The sequence below is a fragment of the Pseudophryne corroboree genome, chromosome 6, assembly GCF_028390025.1.
Source record: "Pseudophryne corroboree isolate aPseCor3 chromosome 6, aPseCor3.hap2, whole genome shotgun sequence".
NCBI classification, from domain to species: Eukaryota; Metazoa; Chordata; class Amphibia; order Anura; family Myobatrachidae; genus Pseudophryne; species Pseudophryne corroboree.
Window position 1 is genome coordinate 325,293,350 of NC_086449.1, and position 18,176 is coordinate 325,311,525.

Genomic DNA, 18,176 nt, shown 5'->3' on the forward strand with positions numbered 1-18,176 from the left:
TTGAATAATGTATTGTTACGGTTTTGTGGGGATCTTCAAAGATGCTAGGGTAGAGTTTATAGAACCAGTACAAAAACTTGGGACACTCGTTTAGCCAATGGTTTCACATTTATTAGTAATACTATCCCTTGCAAATAAGGCCATACTATATATTTGTTATAATGCTAAGCTACCTCAATTACCAGTTATAGGGCTTTTTAAATGTTAAATTGGTCTGAGTGCACCTGATAGTTGCAGTGTGGTTTAGCAAGGAATCCCTGCCTAGTATGGTCACTAAGCCCCATTTGTATGTGTACTAAATGATTGACTCTGAGCTTGATGCATAATGTAGCAAACGTTTACTATTGAAATTGGGGTTTGTGCTTACTCGGTTATGCATTCTTGGACACTGTTCCTTTTGTTGATCCACACTTAAGTAGCCACTTTGTCTCATGAGCTGCAGTGGAATAGAAGGATTAAGTTTAAGAAACACTGACAATATAAGTGGAAGAGTATGTGGAACATGGGGTTGGGGGAGTGAGTGCTGCCGATAAATGATAGACTATACGGAACATCAAAGGCACTGGAAGAAAGGGCAAAGAACAACACCAATGGGTGGAAAATAGACGTGTCGACAGAGGGGCACATAGAAAGTAGATGACCACTCTTCAAACAAAGGAGTGCTAGAAATAAAGTGCCACTGAGATCATAGCAGCAAACGGTCAGGCCCACTAGGGCCAGCACCCTGGTGGTCTAGTCTGGTAGAGTAACTACTTACACTGTGTTTATAACCCTTTGAATGTAATAGAACTCTGTACAGGTACAGTCCCACTAAGGTACAATATTTTGGTTTCATGTGCCTAAAAAAAAAAAAAAAAAAATTTCTTTGGGTTTTGGTTGCAAGGCCATTATAAGGTAGAAAGTCTGATCTGATGAGGTAACAAATCTTCAACATCAATAAGGGTGTGTGGAATTTTATTCTACCTGTACTATATAACGGAAAATAATGTGGAGATTTCTATTTTTTTTTTTATTTTTTTTATGCATGTTCTTGTTGGTATGGTGGTGGTCTCATCTAATTACATGTGTTTTTGTTACCTGCCCCCCACTTTAGTGTGTAGATTTGTTTCTAATAGCATCAGTTTGACTGTATATGGAAATACTGGGATCTGTTTCCTGCATCTGTATTTTGGCTGCAGAAATCTTAAACATATACTGAAATACTGTGTGGTTCACTTGAGCTTATTGTGTAGAAAGATTCTGGTATCCCTTTATCCAATCATGGTAACAAATTGCAGATACTAAATATGCACTTGTGTAACAGTCTATTTTGCATTAACTAAATGTGTTACTCACTTGACCCTGAAATACATTTAACTAGTGTTTGCTGAAAGTTTTTTCTGACTACAATAAAACTTGAATGTATTTATGAAATGTAACCCCCCCCCCCCCTTACTAAACCTACAGGTCAGAACCCTCTTTGTCAGTGGTCTTCCAATAGACATCAAGCCCAGAGAATTGTACTTGCTCTTTCGCCCATTTAAGGTAGGATGACTGACTATTGTGTTTGTTTCTAAGACTCTGTAATCCATACTGTAATCTTGTTTGAACAACTAATATAAATACCATTGCTTTTGGTGCTGCATCCTCTGACTTCTCTTGAAGAGACCATTGAACTATCAAATGCAGTTTCAATGTTGCCAATCACTGCTTGTTGTATTAGCAGCTTTTTCTTATGTAGGCCTCTGAAAGGTCAGGTTTGTGTGCCTTTTAGTTAAAGGCTGTGGTAACCATAGTTAAACTTTTTATAGAATGGGGTTTGTAAAATGTGAGGTTTTTATGTTATCTCTAGAGGGCTGTGTAAAAAAAAAAAAAAAAAAAAAATATATATATATATTTTTATTATAAAAATGTCTTTGATCTGTGATGTCTCCTGAATCAGGCTTTGTTTTTGGGATTCTTTCTGAAGAATAGACCATGCCCAGACTAGATGCAAAGCCATGTAAACTTGACTGAATCTTTAATCTTAAATCTGTCACTGTTTCTGGGACCCATCCTATAACAAAGGGGTTTATCAAGTGGGAGGTAATCTGATGCTGGGTGGCTAAAAATCCCTTAGTTCAAAAAAAAAATAAAAGGTAACTGGTTTATTTTTCTTTTCCCTTCTTTGCCTGAACTTGGGGGTCTTACTACAGTGAAAGGTACCATTTCAGATTCCACCACTCTGCCACTGTACATAGATCAAATGATGGGCAAAATTGACTTGGATTTTACACTTTAAAATGTACATCAATGTTGCTGCTTAATGTTCTGTTGCTCTATTTCACTCCTCCATAAAGTAGTTCTAACTCACAAGGGAGTGTAAGCTGACATTTTAAAGTCTGTATGCCCATGTCAATGTATTTTAATCTCATCCTTCAATAAATTTCACAGCATAAGCACAAAATTCCACACTGACAGAGCACAGCCTTAAGCACTGCTGGGAATTATGGGTACCACTTCAGTTCTGCTACTTGGGACCACAGCACCACCCCATGGCAGAGGGTGCAATTACACCCCCTCTGCAGCTTGTCACTGCTGTCCCTAATTAGCCATGCAGATCTACCCTTTTCCTAGTGTCCAGCACATCCACTTCCCAATGCTGCAGTAACACCACAGGCTTCACTTACCGTCTGTTGTTTTAATATATCTTCTGCTTTTAGGGCTATGAAGGATCACTGATCAAGCTAACTTCAAAACAGGTAACTTTGTCAGACTGAAACTAGTGCTTTCTTAGAAACCCATCATTTTTATTTTTTATTTTCTTTAACCCTTTCTTTTTCTTCAGCCTGTAGGCTTTGTTACCTTTGATAATAGAGCTGGAGCTGAGGCAGCAAAGAATGCCTTAAATGTAAGTAACTACTGTATGCTGCTAATCAGTGTGAAGAGGGCCATGTACTAGTGCAGTATGGGTTAAGCTATATATTTACAGTAAGTTGCAGAGTTAGTTGGCTGTTTTGCAGACTAATATATTAACTAAGATGTCTTGTGCTTTCTCAGTTGGTCTTGGGTAAAGGGGTGTCTCATGCTCCAGGTTATCTCCCTCCACCATATTGCTGCAATATTGTCTAACAAACTGTATATTTAGGAGGTCCTAGGTCTGCCTCGAGACTGGAGAGTGTCTTCATATAACAGTAATAAATGGGCATTATCTATTAGTAGAAAAATCTTAAGGGCTTTGGTATTTGAAAAAAAGTATTGCTAATTAAGTCTGATGTGTGGATAAGTTGGTATTCTGCTTTCTTTAGGGTATCCGTTTTGACCCAGAGAACCCACAGACGTTAAGGCTAGAGTTTGCCAAGGCCAACACAAAGATGGCAAAGAACAAATTAATGGCTACACCTAACCCCACAAACCTCCACCCTGCACTTGGAGCACACTTCATTGCACGTGATCCATGTAAGTTCTGGTCATTTTCAACACTTACTATATCCTCCTAGGTATATAAACATTCCCTGCACTTTAAAACTTTGGGAGACTTCCCCACCTCCTTTCCTGCTTAATATACAATTTTGCTAGCAGTGTGCAGAGAACATCTGTTAAGGAACTTATAATTAGGAACTGCATAAAAAAAGTTAATCAGGACCTAATGCCTAAACAGATGAATGGTCTATCTGAAATATGCTAGTAGGAATCTGTGACAATCCTAGTTCTCAGCTGTCAAATTTTCATGAGATCTGACTCTTATGAATTGCTACATACTCATGAATTCAGTCCATGTAATAACTTGTAACCTATGCAATGGAGACAGTGTGAAAACCCCATTGGCCATTAACTAAAACAATGTTTTTCCAGTCCTTAAGTACTACAAACTGGAAAGATCATGCAGTGGTCAACCAGCAAGTCTAGTTGTAATCTGTTCAGTCAGATTTGGCCATTTGACTTCAATTACCAGCCCAACACGATTAGTCTACACCACAGGTTCTCAAACTCGGTCCTCATGACCCCACACGGTGCATGTTTTGCAGGTCTCCTCACAGAATCACAAGTGACATAATTAGCTCCACCTGTGGACCTTTTAAAATGCGTCAGTGAGTAATTAATACACCTGTGCACCTGCTGGGTTACCTGCAAAACATGCACTGTGTGGGGTCCTGAGGACCGAGTTTGAGAACCACTTCTCTACACGATTAACTTTGTTTAGTTGGATGCAGAGCATATGGACCCGACTGGAGTAGAGGTCCTTGTACACCTGTCCTCGCACCATTTGGTATGAGATGCCTGATGCATTTCCTATGCTCTGCACTTCCCTCCGTTTTGCATCTTAGTTCGCATATACTGTAGACTAGGTATTTGGTTTTTTGTTGCAAAGTAGATGGTTTAAATTCTGTAAAGTACTACAATACATGGAGCGTCATCTGGTACTGGACTGGTCTCCTCCTCCTCTTTTTAACCTAGTTTATGTACTTTCATCAATTTTGCTACTTTTGCCATCATTGTGCTATTTCCTCAGTTTTGCATTTTGATTTGCTTGGTGGATTTCGTTTTGGCATGGGCAACTCCAGGGTAACTAAACGTGGTTCTGAGTATAGTTGCATGTGAATAAATCTTTAGTATGGGCCTGGTTACTGTGATGCTGGATAAGCTAAATGTAGTTACCAAAACACAGCACACGGGGCTTATGCATCTGTTGGCCCAGAGTAAAGGGGACCTGATAAATTGCTACAGGAATGGCCCTTTGCTATCGGCATCTGGTCTCTAGGTCGACATGAGTTGTGGTGTGGGTTTTTTAGATTATATTTTTTTTGGTAACCTTTTTCATACTTAATGATCCATGTGGACTACAATTGGGAATAGTAACCTGTGCCGAGCGCAGAAAGGCACTTTGCTTGAAGCAGAGCGAGCCATGCGAGGGGACACTGTACTGATTGGGGCTCCCGGTCACTGTACAGAGAAAACGACACCAAAAAAACACATGTTAAGAACAGATCTCCTCCTCCCCAAAAACTAGGACACAAGTGTGGTCGCATGTGATCTGTCCATGCCAGTTAAGTGGTAACATTTTTAGATCTTCCAGAATCCTGCACCTCTGGCAAACTGACCCTATTACATATGCCCCAAGGGATTTGCATTTACTGCTCTTGGATGTAGTAGCTATTATGGCTATTCGGTAATGGTAACTTAAGCTGGGTACACACTGGAGCAATGTGTCCCAGTCAACATGACAGGCTGACATATCTGAACCTGGGTACACTGAGCAAGGTTAATGAAGGATGGAACTGTCGCTGTTCCGCCCCTTCATTAGCATACATGTCGCTGGTGATATTGTCGGGTTTGATGCACCGCAAACATGACTGTCACTAGTGATGCCAGGTAAGTGTGTTTTGGGCATACACACTGCCCAATATGCACCGAATTGAGCTACGTATCTGTGTTCCCAGCTTTAGTGTGAAACAATAAGTGGACAGATCTAAAATACCAGCCAATTTGCTCCTTGTTTTGTTTTTCTCTCCCAAACGCACCCTGTAACATGAGAGTAAGAAGCTGATTGGCTGGTACTTTATATCTGTCCACTATATCACTTTTTAAGGCTTAGTGCATCTTCCCCCACAACTGCTATGCTAGAGTAGAGGTGTATATGGTGGGCATTTTACTGGCAGGGAGCAGTGTGTATAAAGTTTGGCTGATGACTTGCCCAGACTCGGGAGCATAAGTTCATACCAGGTGCTTAGAGGTGAAATAACAATGGTGCCTCTCATCCTTACTTTCATCACAAACACCCCAGCAGACAGGGCCAAATTAAGGGTCACATGGCTGGGAGACAGAATAGTTATTCCTAATATTATAAACTGGTAAAGGGACTGGTATTTACGAGGTCACTTAGTAACCCCCTCCCAACCACCACTTACACCTTTCTTCCCTCTCCCTGTTCCACCCTGCCCCATAACTGCTGTGTATATTTACCCTGTTCTTGGTGCAGGGTGAACCACAATCCTCTCTGGCTGGTCCGTCCTGCCATTATAGTAGAGGCTATTGGGGGGGGCCATGCGCCTGTGGCACATTCTCTGATTCTAGTGATGAGCGGATTCGGTTTTACTCGGTTTTACTCTGTTCTCAAAACCGAATCTTATTGGCTCACTGATGTCACGTGTTTTGGATAGCCAATAAGATTCGGTTTTGAGAACCGAGTAAAACCGAATCCGCTCATCACATTCCCATTGTACTTGTCAAAAACCTTACCCAGGGGCATAAAGTCAAACCAGACGCCTGGAGGCTAAATGATGGAATCTATTTGAGGGACAGCCATAGGTGGCTCTGACTATTGTATGAAAGTTAATCATATTGTCTAGAGCCTGACCATACTCATGCACTGCTGCATGTAGGACTCTGCAAGAATAGTGTGCTGTGGATTGTCTGTGCCAGAAAGGGAGGATACTCCTGAGCTATATTTGAGAGAGTGCTCATTGTTCTGTTAAACCAAGCCCTGTCCACAGCATTGAATAAGTAGATCTAAACAGTGTCTGGAATGGGAGATGCATGGTGGGTCACAAATGCATGCATTGCAAGGATTCTTAATGGACTTGTCTGAATCTGCCAGTTGCTCTGTTGCCAAGGCTATGGTGCAGCTGGACAGGTAGTTCTGTGTGGATGCATGCTAAAAGGTTTTCCTTTGTTTACAGATGACCTAACAGGTGCTGCACTAATCCCAGCCTCACCAGAAGCCTGGTCTCCCTATCCACTGTACACTACAGAGCTGGCACCAGCTATTCCTCACGCTGCATTTGCATACCCAGCTGCTGCTGCAGCAGCTGCAGCCCTCCATGCACAGGTAAGCTTTATACATGTTCTTACCTCTCCAGGGCAGAAATCACTGACTCCTGCATAAACCAGTTTTATCATGGGATCAACGTACCAACTCAATCACTTTGTTCTTTTGTTTCTCTTTTCCTGTTCATTCAGTTGGTGTCTGAGTAATACTTTACCTGCTTCTGCCAGGAACCCATTATGACTGTTTTGTGTTCTATTCTTACTGATAGCTAAGATAAGATGGTATGGGTGTTGGATACAAGGGCTATTTATGCGTAGGTGCAGCATGGGCATATCCTATTCCCTTATGTGGCTCAATTATGTCTTGTATAAGGAACATGTTGCACTGTTCGTTGTCATGCAAGTGAATGGCTTACTAATCTGTTCTATGTAGTTAAACATTACATTCATCTAGTGACCCAAGACTGCTTTGAGAAGTCTAGCTGGAAACCTGACTAAAGGTTTAATGGATAATGAAGACAACCTTAATCGGGGTCTGATCTAGAAAAATAATACAGTATAGCAGTTTTGAGATGCAATCCAGAATAACACTGACAAACTTGAGGAGTATCCTGGACCCAACATTGAGCATTAGTAGCTGAAGCTCAAACTAAACTTGGACATAAATTTGACTTGCTGTCCATATGTAGAATGAAATGGATCTTCCAAAGTAGAATGTAAGTACTAATCGGATGGGAGGCTATAAATCCCTTTCCTGCTTTTCACACATCTCTGAAGTAAAGGTGGGCACAACTTAATGCTAATGGCAACACGCACCTGCCCACTAGGTGTTTAATGAGGTTGGTAGGGCTACATAGCTAAATGAATGTAGTCTCAACACCTTCCCACTCACTTTACAAGGCGTGTGTTTTTGCTGTCAAACTCCATGTTTGAGGTTTGTCTTGAATGCTAGGAATACTCTTGGGACAGTAGGCAGTCATCCACTTCCGGCCCAATATGTGTGGCCTGTGGACCTATTTGAATGTCCGCCCAGTTGTGAATTCATAATCCATGGACTCTGCAGCAGATATAGCATATGGCTGGTGGCTTGCCTGTACACACGGGAAGATGTAGAGATCTGCTTCGGCTACACTGCAGGGCCTACTTGAGTTTTGTGAATAACACGGTTGAGACATACAGTATCTGTACACACATGCTGATATAATTCGTCGGCTAGATGGACAATACATTGGCAAGCATGTAATCTGCTTAACGCTCTCTCTCCATGTCTCCAGTACAAATGAAATATGAAAATTGTTCTGGACATGTCTAGAAGTCCTATAGGTGACCCACTAATTGGGGGAGCTTGCAATGGAGAAACCATACCTCCCCAATGTTAGAAAATCCAGGAGCAGAACTTTGCTTGTGCTGCAGACGTGGGCACTCGGGTTTGTGGGGCCACGCCCTCAGTGCATGGCATTTTTGAGGCATGACCGCATCACAACCCTGTTTCCTGTTATATAAGTGGAGCTGCTGGGAAGCCTTCACTCTTCCTACACTGTGGATGATTTGTGCATCTTCCATTCACCGCCATACAGAGCAGCGCTTAGAGTGCCCCTTCCCGGGACAGTGGCCAAAAACATTTTGCTGAATTTGTGATGGTTGGGAGCTATGGAAGTATATTGTTTTTAATATAAGTGACTCTACCTATGCAGTTTATCCCTGCTAATAAGGTCAGGTTTAAGTGGACAGGAAGGGGTAGGAGTAACTTGCCTGAACTAGGAAGCTTGGTGTTTTATATGTATGCCAAAATATTCCAGTGGCACAGCAATGAAAAGCTAAACTGGACCTTGTTTGAGTGAAGGGAAAATAGTGAGAACAAAAGTTCAATTTCATAAATATTTGGGTGTCATTAGGGTTTTGGACATGGTTAAAGGATATCATGGGCATATAGTGCAAGTTTTATGCGCAAAGTCTTCCAGGTTGTGGGGTAATCTGTCTGACTGTACAACAGACCCATATAGTTTATCATTTGTCCACACATTCTTCTGGAAGTATTTGAACAGTCTAGGACTACTTCTATGTAGTGCTGCCCCAATCTGCGTTTAGAGGCAATGTTGGGAACTGTAATTCATGGCCAATCCTAAATATGTGAACAGCATATAGATGTGCTTTTAAACATGTATAGGCCCAGATGGAACATCTACTGTTCATTTTTAGTTTGGGATCCTCCATTCCCCAGTAATCGGTCTATTATATCAGTCTATTCGTAGCTGTACTCTTGAAAGTGTCTGTAATGCAGTACTTAACACTATTCACATAGCTCCTGAGATGTGTCCAGCTCCTTTACTGCAGCTATGACTATCTTAAAGCAGTGTCTGTGAAATAAATACTAATATATATTAGTGTGTGTGATATAGAATTTTTATATATTAATATATTTCCAACTTGAATTATATTGTAAGTATAAAAAAAAAATAATAATAATAATTCTGGCCTTTCTCACAAATGGTATGGGTTTTGTTTTTTTGTTTTTTAATTGCAAATTCATTCTTGAGGTAGCCTTGCTCCTAATATGTTGCTTAGCAATGGAATGTTATCTCATGTTCCTTCCCCCTGCTCACAAACAGACTGAACAAAAAACATCTGTCTGAAAATGGCTATTGGATAGTTGTGTAATATCCTAGAGTGCTTATTTAACACAAATCCCTAGGGTAGAGATCTTTCCGGGGAGTTGTGCGTAGTCCAAATATCGCCCTGCAAATTACTGTAGAAGTGTGTGCACTTTCAATTCAATTCCATAGCTCTAAATACAACAAAATAAATGGGGTTATACCAAATAAGGGGTTAAAAAAAACAATCAAACCATTGACCATTGTACCTGATCAAGCAGCTAAATGGTTAAGCAAAGCTGCTTCATGGTATATAAGGGTTGTGGTTTTTTTTTTTTTTTTTTTATAGCACTGAGTGTAGCAAACTCCCATAGAGGGCAAGTAGCTGGGATGAAAGTATTACATTGCGCAACAAATGAGTTTCCTGTTCTCACGAAGATGCTACATGAAATTAATTCCACATGGGTTGTCTGTAGTGGGAAATACTAAATATATTGAGAACCTATCTGGGTGGAATGTTGGATGACTGCTGCAAATGAAAGGTAACAGTCCTGTTTAATGGGTGCTAAATATATTAATGTTGCATGGACTCTCTTCCTTCTAGCCCTCTAAACAGTGGCGTATCTATTATAGGTGCAGTGTGTGGTGCACACTGGCCCCTGGGTCCACAGGAGGCACACACTGTGTATATATGTGTATGTGTATATATATATATATATATATATATATATATATATATATATATATATATATATATATATATATATATATATATATATAATATATATATATATTTTTTATTTTTATATTTATTTTTTGGATACTTGCCTTTCTAGTGTCCTCTGTGTGGGCCCCCTCCTCTTCCATAGCCGGCAGTGCTGTTGGCGCTCTGAGCACTATAGACTGGCACGGTGCCAGAGTCTACAGTGCTTGTGCAGGTCTCCAGAAATATGGCCATGTGCCATTTTTTTCAGACACCTGCACAAGCACTGTCTCTGGCACTGTGCCGGTCTATAGTGCTCAGCGTGCTAACAGCACTGCCTGCTATGGGAGAGGAGGGGGCCCACACACAGACTGCACACGGGTCCCCTCCTCCTTTGATACGCCTCTATATCCCCGCGTCCAGGCACTGGCGCTCTGTTTGTAAATTGGTGCCTGCACTGCAGGCACCAAACAGGGGGGCTGCACTAGGCAGCCCTGAAAAGAGCTTTTTGAAGAAGACTTCAAGGGCCGCAGCACAGGCACTTAGAAGTGCTATATGTCAGTCTGACATATCGTGCTGTGGCTCCCTCACCTCCCCCAGCGGCATGGTATACTCCCGCTCCCTGGTTGCCAGGTACTTGCAGCAGAGGGCTCTGGTCACTACACACTCACTCACTCACTCTGCTGCTCTCCAGGATCGCGTGGCCGCATCTTTGGGAGGAGGTAAGAGGGTCCCCCAGGCGGGACCCACTGAAATCGCGTTCCGGTGCTGTCTCTGGAGACGGACCACATGTGCTGGCGTGGACACTGGCCGTACATGGACCCCACTAGACCAAGGGGCACAGGTTGGATTTCTCATAATCCATTTTCTGTAAGCCCCGCAGTACCTGGTGGTGAAGTCCAGCAGAGGGGAAAGGGTGCTGACCTGTAGCCCCTCCCCCAGCCGCTATTTACTGCAAAAGTTTCCGCCCTGGAGCTGCATTTCTCTTCCTCACGCCCTGTCAGCGTTTGGTCGCCATTACACAAAGCTGCGCTGATCCTGGGACTGCTGGGCAAGGTCTCCTCTGTAAAGTCGCCTGCCTCATCAGTGCTGTGCATTTACAGGACAATCAAGTATTCTACATGTTTAGACAGTTAGTTAAGAACAAGTGCATAACTACAGGAATATTTTGACCAAGTATTCTGTGATATACATCCAGTGTTTACTGTGCATTGTTATATATGTGTACATACATAGCTTTACTTGGTAGTCCAGTTACTTAGTATTGCTAGTACAGTGCAGTTTTATTTGTATTTTCTGTATTGTACATGTGACACTGGCCCTCATTCCGAGTTGTTTGCTCGTTGCTATTTTTAGCAGAATTGCTAATATCCAGCAGTTCTGCGCATAGGTATGCACAGCAGGGTGCACGCGCTAAGTATTTTTACACAAAACTATGCTATTTTACTCATGGGCGAACAAAGCTTTTCAATCGCTCTGCTAATCGTAGTGTGATTGACAGGAAGTGGGTGTTTCTGGGTGGAAACGGTCAGTTTTCAGGGAGTGTGCTAAAAACGCAGGTGTGCCAGATAAAAACGCAGGAGTGGCTGGAGAAACGGAGGAGTGGCTGGCCGAACACAGGGCGTGTTTGTGACGTCAAACCAGGAACTAAACGGACTGAGGTGATCGCAATCTAGGAGTAGGTCTGGAGCTACTCCGAAACTGCAAGGAAATACTTAATAGCAGAATTGCTAATCTTTCGTTAGCAATTCTGCTATGCTAAGATACACTCCCAGAGGGTGGCGGCTTTGCGTTTGCATTTCTGTTAAAAGTAGCTAGCGAGCGAACAACTCTGAATGAGGGCCGGTGTGCCAATAGCTGCTGCTGTGGTCTCTATTCTGTGTATCTTACACATCACTATCCCTATATTCTGTACCCTGAGGGGGGCTATGTGCATCAGGGTTCTCGTATAATAGTGTTTCACAGGATATACTCTTTTGGTATTTTTCTGTTTCAGTCACCATATACCTCTTAAATTCTGTTTGTGCTCTGCTTTGCAGTCACACTATATAGGGTTGTTGTTGTTGTTGTTTTTTTTTGTCGGGTACTGTCTGGTTATACTGTACTATTACGCCCTAAGGCAGGCATTCCCAACCACGGTCCTCGAGGCACACCAACAGTGCAGGTTTTAGTGATATCCAGGCTTCAGCACAGGTGACTTAATTAGTAGCTCACTTATTTTGATTTAACCATCTGTGCTGCAGCCTGGATATTACTAAAACCTGCACTGTTGGTGTGCCTTGAGGACCGTGGTTGGGAATGCCTGCCCTAAGGTTACGCTTCCCAAGAATGTCTACTTAACAGGGTGGTAGATCCATGGCTGATCCTGCATCATGCAGTGCTGACACCAGATTGCTTGGAGGAAAACATTGCAGCTGAGGGTTCAGGTACAGGGGGTTCTATACTCAGTCTGCAGCACCAGGGGCACACCAAGACCCACCTTGGGCTGCCTTTTTCTAATTTATGGATTACACTAGTAACTAGACTTGCGCCCCCTGTGGGACCTCCTGTACCATTACAGCCACATATTGTCCCTGCAGTTAATCCGTCAGATTCTGTTAACTGTTACAGCAATTAAATCAGTCTTTGGCTAAACAAAAACCTAACCCTTGTCCGCCTAGGACCAAGGGGTCCTCTAAGCAGGCTGCTACTTCCTCACAATCCACACATTTCGGATACTTCATCCGATGAAGATGGCGTATATACTGACCCCTCAGACACTGATGCAGATTCTTCTGATGGGGAATCTATTAGAGGTGAATGTTCCTGACCTCTTGGAGGCTATCAGATGGATTCTTCAAATTGATGATGATGATGATGATGCAGAACCTCCAGGTACCTCTAAGACACCTGATAAGTACAAGCGTCAGAAGGTTACTAAATTAGTTTTACCCCATTCTGACCATTTAGTTGACATACGTCAGGAATCCTGGGAGTATCCAGGAAAGATCTTCTCCCTGTCTAAGAAGATGCTAGCTCGTCATTCCCTCGCTACAGTGTTAAGTAAAAACTGGGGAAACACCACCACCGGTGGACTTGCAGGTCGCGCGTCTGTCATCTACTCTGCCTGTCACCTCTCTGAAGGAACCGACAGATAAGCATGTGTAGGGTTGCTTGAAGTCTATTGACACACTTGCAGGAGCTGTGCCTATGCCCCCTATTGCGACTTCTTGGGCTGCAAAAGCTATTGAAGCCTGGGTTCAGGAAGTTGAAGTGGAGCTACCATCTGATTTTCCTGATAATGCTAGACCGTGTCTTCCATATATTACAGCCTCATTATATTCAGGAGGCAGCATCTGATGCCAGTGTCCTGGCGGCCAAAGCGTCTACTACATCTATTCTGGCTCGCTGGATTCTCTGGTTGTGGTCCTGGTCTGTAGATCTGGACTCTATAAAAAGACCTTGGAGGTAATCCCCTTTAATGGTAACATCCTTTCTGGGGGAAGATCTCCACTAGATTGTTGCTGACTTGGCGTCCGCTAAGATGGCCTGTCTACCTAGTACTAATCCTTTGGCTCCAAAGGCTAAAAGTACTTCCTTTCGACCTCCAAGTAAAGCAAAGGGTCAGGCTTGCACTCCCAAATCCACTAAGCCCAAACCTAAACATTCCTGGGCTGTCTGCCTGCTTCCAAAACAGACAAGCCTGCTGCATGATGGGGCGGGCCTCCCCCTGGGGGACCCCAGGGTGGGAGGCCGACTTCTGCAGTTTGCTCAAGTATGGTTACAGACCATTTCAGATGCCTGGGTAAAGGAAGTTGTCACTCACGGATACGCCATCTTTTTCAAGAAACGTGTCCCCCCCCCCCCCCCCCCCTCGCTGGTTTTGCTCAACAAACAGCCCTTCGGATCCAGTAAAAGCAAACTCCATTTGGAGGTACAACCCCTCTTGGACACAGGGGTGATAGTGCCGGTACCTTTTGGCTCAGAGACAGGGGGTACTAAACGTTCCTAGTTCTGAAACCGAATGGGTCCTCCTCGAGATCCAACTCTACACCCTCATGTAATTCCCTATGGAATCCAGTGTACCTCGCAGAGAGATTTAACAACAGTAAGTTCTTACCACAACTTTTTTTTTTTCTTTAATTCTCCCTCCCCCCATGAGTGAGCTGGTGAGGCTACAGAGTCATACGTACATGAGAGCCAGTGTGGCTGTGCATGAGCACAACTAATAAAGATTTAAGCAAACACAGCAAGTATTGAGGTAAGTATGACTGCACTGCAGGAACCATAGCCTCCAACTGCTTTTTTGGCCGGTACAGTACCTTTATGGTGCAACACTAGAATGCAAAAAAAGTGACTTCTCCAGTGTTCAGTGTGGAGAATAGAAAGGTATGGACTTCTCAAACAAATATGTGGTAAATAGATGGCTAAATTTGTCTTTGCTACATAGAAAATTATTTGGGGGACATTCATTCACTGAGTATCTTGTAGGAATTAGAGATGTGGTGCAGTTTGTAAACATTCTAGATGTATGCCTCCAAGCCAGAGAAAATGGGTTTGAACATGCATACATGATTCTCCTGATTATCTGTTATCAAATGTTTAATAACATGAAATTGTCTCCCTGTAGATGCGTTGGTATCCACCATCTGAAGCGACCCAGCAAGGATGGAAGTCTCGCCAATTCTGCTAAAGCCTCTTTAGGTAAGGCGTTAACAGTGGCTATAGTCTTTAATACAGTTAGTCTTTGAAAAACCTGTCTTATTCCATAAGGCCAGTGGTTCTCAACTCCAGTCTAAAAGTACCTGCAGCAGGTCATGTCTTGTGGGGTTTGTGTTGTGTTTTTTTTTTTTTTTTTTCTCATCAAACATAGTGACTTTCTAACAGCTGTGCAGCCACCAGGTACACAGATCAGCAGTGCTCAACAGCACTGCAAACACTGGGGGAGGGTGCAGGGGGGCAGAGACCTTTCCGGTCCCTTTTGAGCTGCAGCTAGTTTATTTTCCCTGCAGCTGCACACAGCTGCTGTGGTCTAAATTGGTGCAGCAGGTGCATTGCACCAGGGCCCATGAGGACTAAGGGGCCTACTGCTGCCCTGACCAGCAATGTGTCTTCTGATTCACTGCTCTCTGTATTAGACCGCTCACAACCGGTGGAACTGGCACTTTCAGTCTGACCCAGTGCCAAACTGAGGAAAGCACAAGGGATCGGCGCTGCTGTATTCCTGCCCCCACCAAAGCACATGCCTCATGTTATAATTATTACACAGGGCACTGTTCATGTACCCCTGTCACCCACTGCCATGTGGCACATTGTAAACTTGGGTTGGAGTGGAGGAGGGGGGTCCAAATTATCTCTGCACCTGGGCCCACAACTCACAAGTTCAGCCACTGATGCTAGGCAAGTGGTTAATTATGCACAGGGGAGTTAATCTATTTCTTGGCGTTAGTAATTGTTAAAAACCTGTTACTGTTTGGGGGTACTTAAGGGATAGAGTTGAGAACCACTATTAGGCCATGACTAATACCCCTTTTCCACTAACTTTTTAAACACTGGTAAATGCGTGGAGGCGCGCATTTACCCGTGTCTTTCCCTAGTGGAAAAGGGTCCCCCCTGCAAATTCCCGGATCAAGTGATTCAGGAATCCTACCCGGGTTGAACACATGTTCAACCCGGTAAGCTGTTACCATTCAGTGTATGTGATCTCCCAGCGCCGCCCCTGCCGCGTCACTAGCAGCGTTGCCAGGTTGGTGAACGCTGTGATAGGGGGCTGTAGCACGGGTCGCAGCTGTGTCAGGTGACACAGCTGCGACCCGCGCTACTCGGTGGAAAAGGGGTATTACCTAGAATGACCTGCTTTCTCTGGGGTTTTTTATTTTTTGCTAAAGATCAAAGCACTGATTACTAGACTTGAGTAAATGCTTCGTTCAAAGCACAATTCTATTCTCTGATACAGTGTTCAGTTTAGCCCTTGATCGTTTATGTGCAGCTACTTTTTAACACTTCCCTTAACAACTCTTCTATTTTGATTGCAGGATTTTTTTTTTATTTTTTTTTTTTGGTTTCTCCGTGAAGTGATGTACCAGACATATGAGCAAGTGTTCATAGCACATTAAGCCTCTGTTTGGTCTAATCCTTACAACATGGAGTTGTCATGCCAATTCCTTCAACTACAATGGACTCTAAAACTGTCCTTTTTCTGTGGGAAAAAAACAAGATACTATGGGCAATGTCAGCAACTAAGTCTAAATGAAGCAACACAATCATGTGACTTCTGAAACTGTTCCAACAGAACATGGCTCAGCCATGGTCTAATTCTGTAGTACAATGGATCTTCCTTTTTTATTGCATGTTCATTTTCCTGGCATGAATTTACTGTTGCAGTGTGTGCTTGTTACATCTATTGTATACCAGTTTCAGCAGGTCTGTCTTGAGACAATGTTTTGTTTTTTGCCTGCTTCTAATGTGCTGCTCAATCCACCACCTCAAATGCAGTTTGCAAGTCCACTAACTGAAATGTTAAATATTCTGTTCCTACATTTTCATTGGAGAGTCTGTTCTTGCCAAATAATGCAACCTTATGAGGAAACAGAGTAATAGTACCAGTATTTTTGTAACTTGTTTAATAAGGAAATATTTATGCATCATGTTTTTGTTTTGTGTGGTATTAAAAGAATATATTAATCTGTCATAAATTATTGTTCAGTTAAAGAGCTCAGATTCTGTATGGCTTGTCTACTGTACTCTATGAACAATTGTGCAATTTTGTTTTCCTGCAGTCTACTGCATGGTATTGAGTTTTTCAGTATTATGAAATGTCTCTGCCTTGTGTAGAGATGTTTCTCTAATAATCCTATGAGAATGTGATACTGGATAAAATATAAACTATTTAAGAAATGTTTGAATGTTCTGACAAAATAAAGTCATTAAAAAAAGTTTTTTCATGGAATACTTCTCTAAGAGGCTCAATACAATCTTGTTTGAATGTTTAACTTTTCAATTAAACATGATAAATATACATCTACTGATCTATTTAATATATCTAAACAAAAGTAAAAACTATGCTTCTAAAATCATACTTAACACTTGCTTGTAGGCCCCGCACTCGTTCAACGTTGGTGCCGGCTTGTTTAAACATGCAAGCCAATATGGACAATCTCTCATCCATATTAGCTTGCACTGCTATGGTGACGGGACGGGGGGAGTGAAGAAACTTCACTCCATTCCCCCCCCACCCCCCGCTGGCCGTATCGGGCACCTCGGCGGTATATCGCCATGTGTGTAGGGCCCTTGACTTTATATTCGCCCCCTATGTATTTATGGACTATCAAGCCTTGAGCTGTAGTACTAACCAACCAGTTCCTAATTTTATTACAGGCTGTGAAAAATGAGTTGGGAGCTGATTTTGTTTGGTACTCCATCCATACAATTTTAGGTCTTGCCAAGCTTTGAAAATCTCTTCCCCCCCCCCCCCCCCCCCCCCCCCCCCCCCCTCCCCCCCCTCTCTCTTAAAGTTGTTCAATTCCTACAATATTTTGTAATGGTCTGCCATGTTGCTTAGATGCTATTGGGAGTGCAGAGGTATAGGTGCAGCCTTCACTTCTACAATGTATGAACAGATATGGGTCCCCCGGCACCACTAAAAGAATGCTTAGTCCTAACTGGAGACTGGCCATCCTGTTACTTGAAGTGATGGTGTATGATTCCAGAAACATGAATGGTCTGTTTTTATAATTGAAAGCTATAGAGGTGGTGTCTATAGCCTATTAACATTCTGTGACTGCAATGGTCTTAACTTTAAAGGATCTATGCACTAAGCCTTGCACAGATGACGTACACACCAACTGTCTTCTGTCACATTTCAAACATGGGCAAATGTGTTATGGGGGAGAAGTGGTATCTGTGCACATTGGGTGGGGTGTTCAGTTGTGTAATCACGCCTGATCTCCTGTCTAAAGAAACAAGAGATCTCGGGGTGAGATTCAATTTGCGTGCCCAAACGGGTCACTTCTTGCACACTTTCAGTTTGCTACCCACAGGGGTAGCGAGTTGAAATGAAATCTCTCGCCCGTTGGCAGCAATTTTTTGAATAGTGGCAGGCACACGTGGGGACCTGCGATAACATTTGAATTCCCCTGCCCCCCTGTATTATGTGCACTCGTACTGCTTCTCCCCCA

The 18,176-nt window shown here is 42.9% G+C and overlaps 1 protein-coding gene across 1 annotated transcript in view; it reads left to right on the forward strand.

The window, feature by feature from the left end:
• Positions 1–16,948, forward strand: part of RBPMS2 (RNA binding protein, mRNA processing factor 2) — a 30,217-nt gene extending 13,269 nt beyond the window's left edge. Inside the window, exons 2-8 of the mRNA XM_063926329.1 lie at positions 1,447–1,524; positions 2,682–2,720; positions 2,807–2,869; positions 3,267–3,417; positions 6,639–6,787; positions 14,630–14,703; positions 16,035–16,948. Coding sequence (XP_063782399.1) covers positions 1,447–1,524; positions 2,682–2,720; positions 2,807–2,869; positions 3,267–3,417; positions 6,639–6,787; positions 14,630–14,692 — 543 coding nt within the window. The 3' untranslated portion in view covers positions 14,693–14,703; positions 16,035–16,948. The remainder of the gene's footprint in view (positions 1–1,446; positions 1,525–2,681; positions 2,721–2,806; positions 2,870–3,266; positions 3,418–6,638; positions 6,788–14,629; positions 14,704–16,034) is intronic.
• The last annotated feature ends 1,228 nt before the right edge of the window (positions 16,949–18,176 follow it).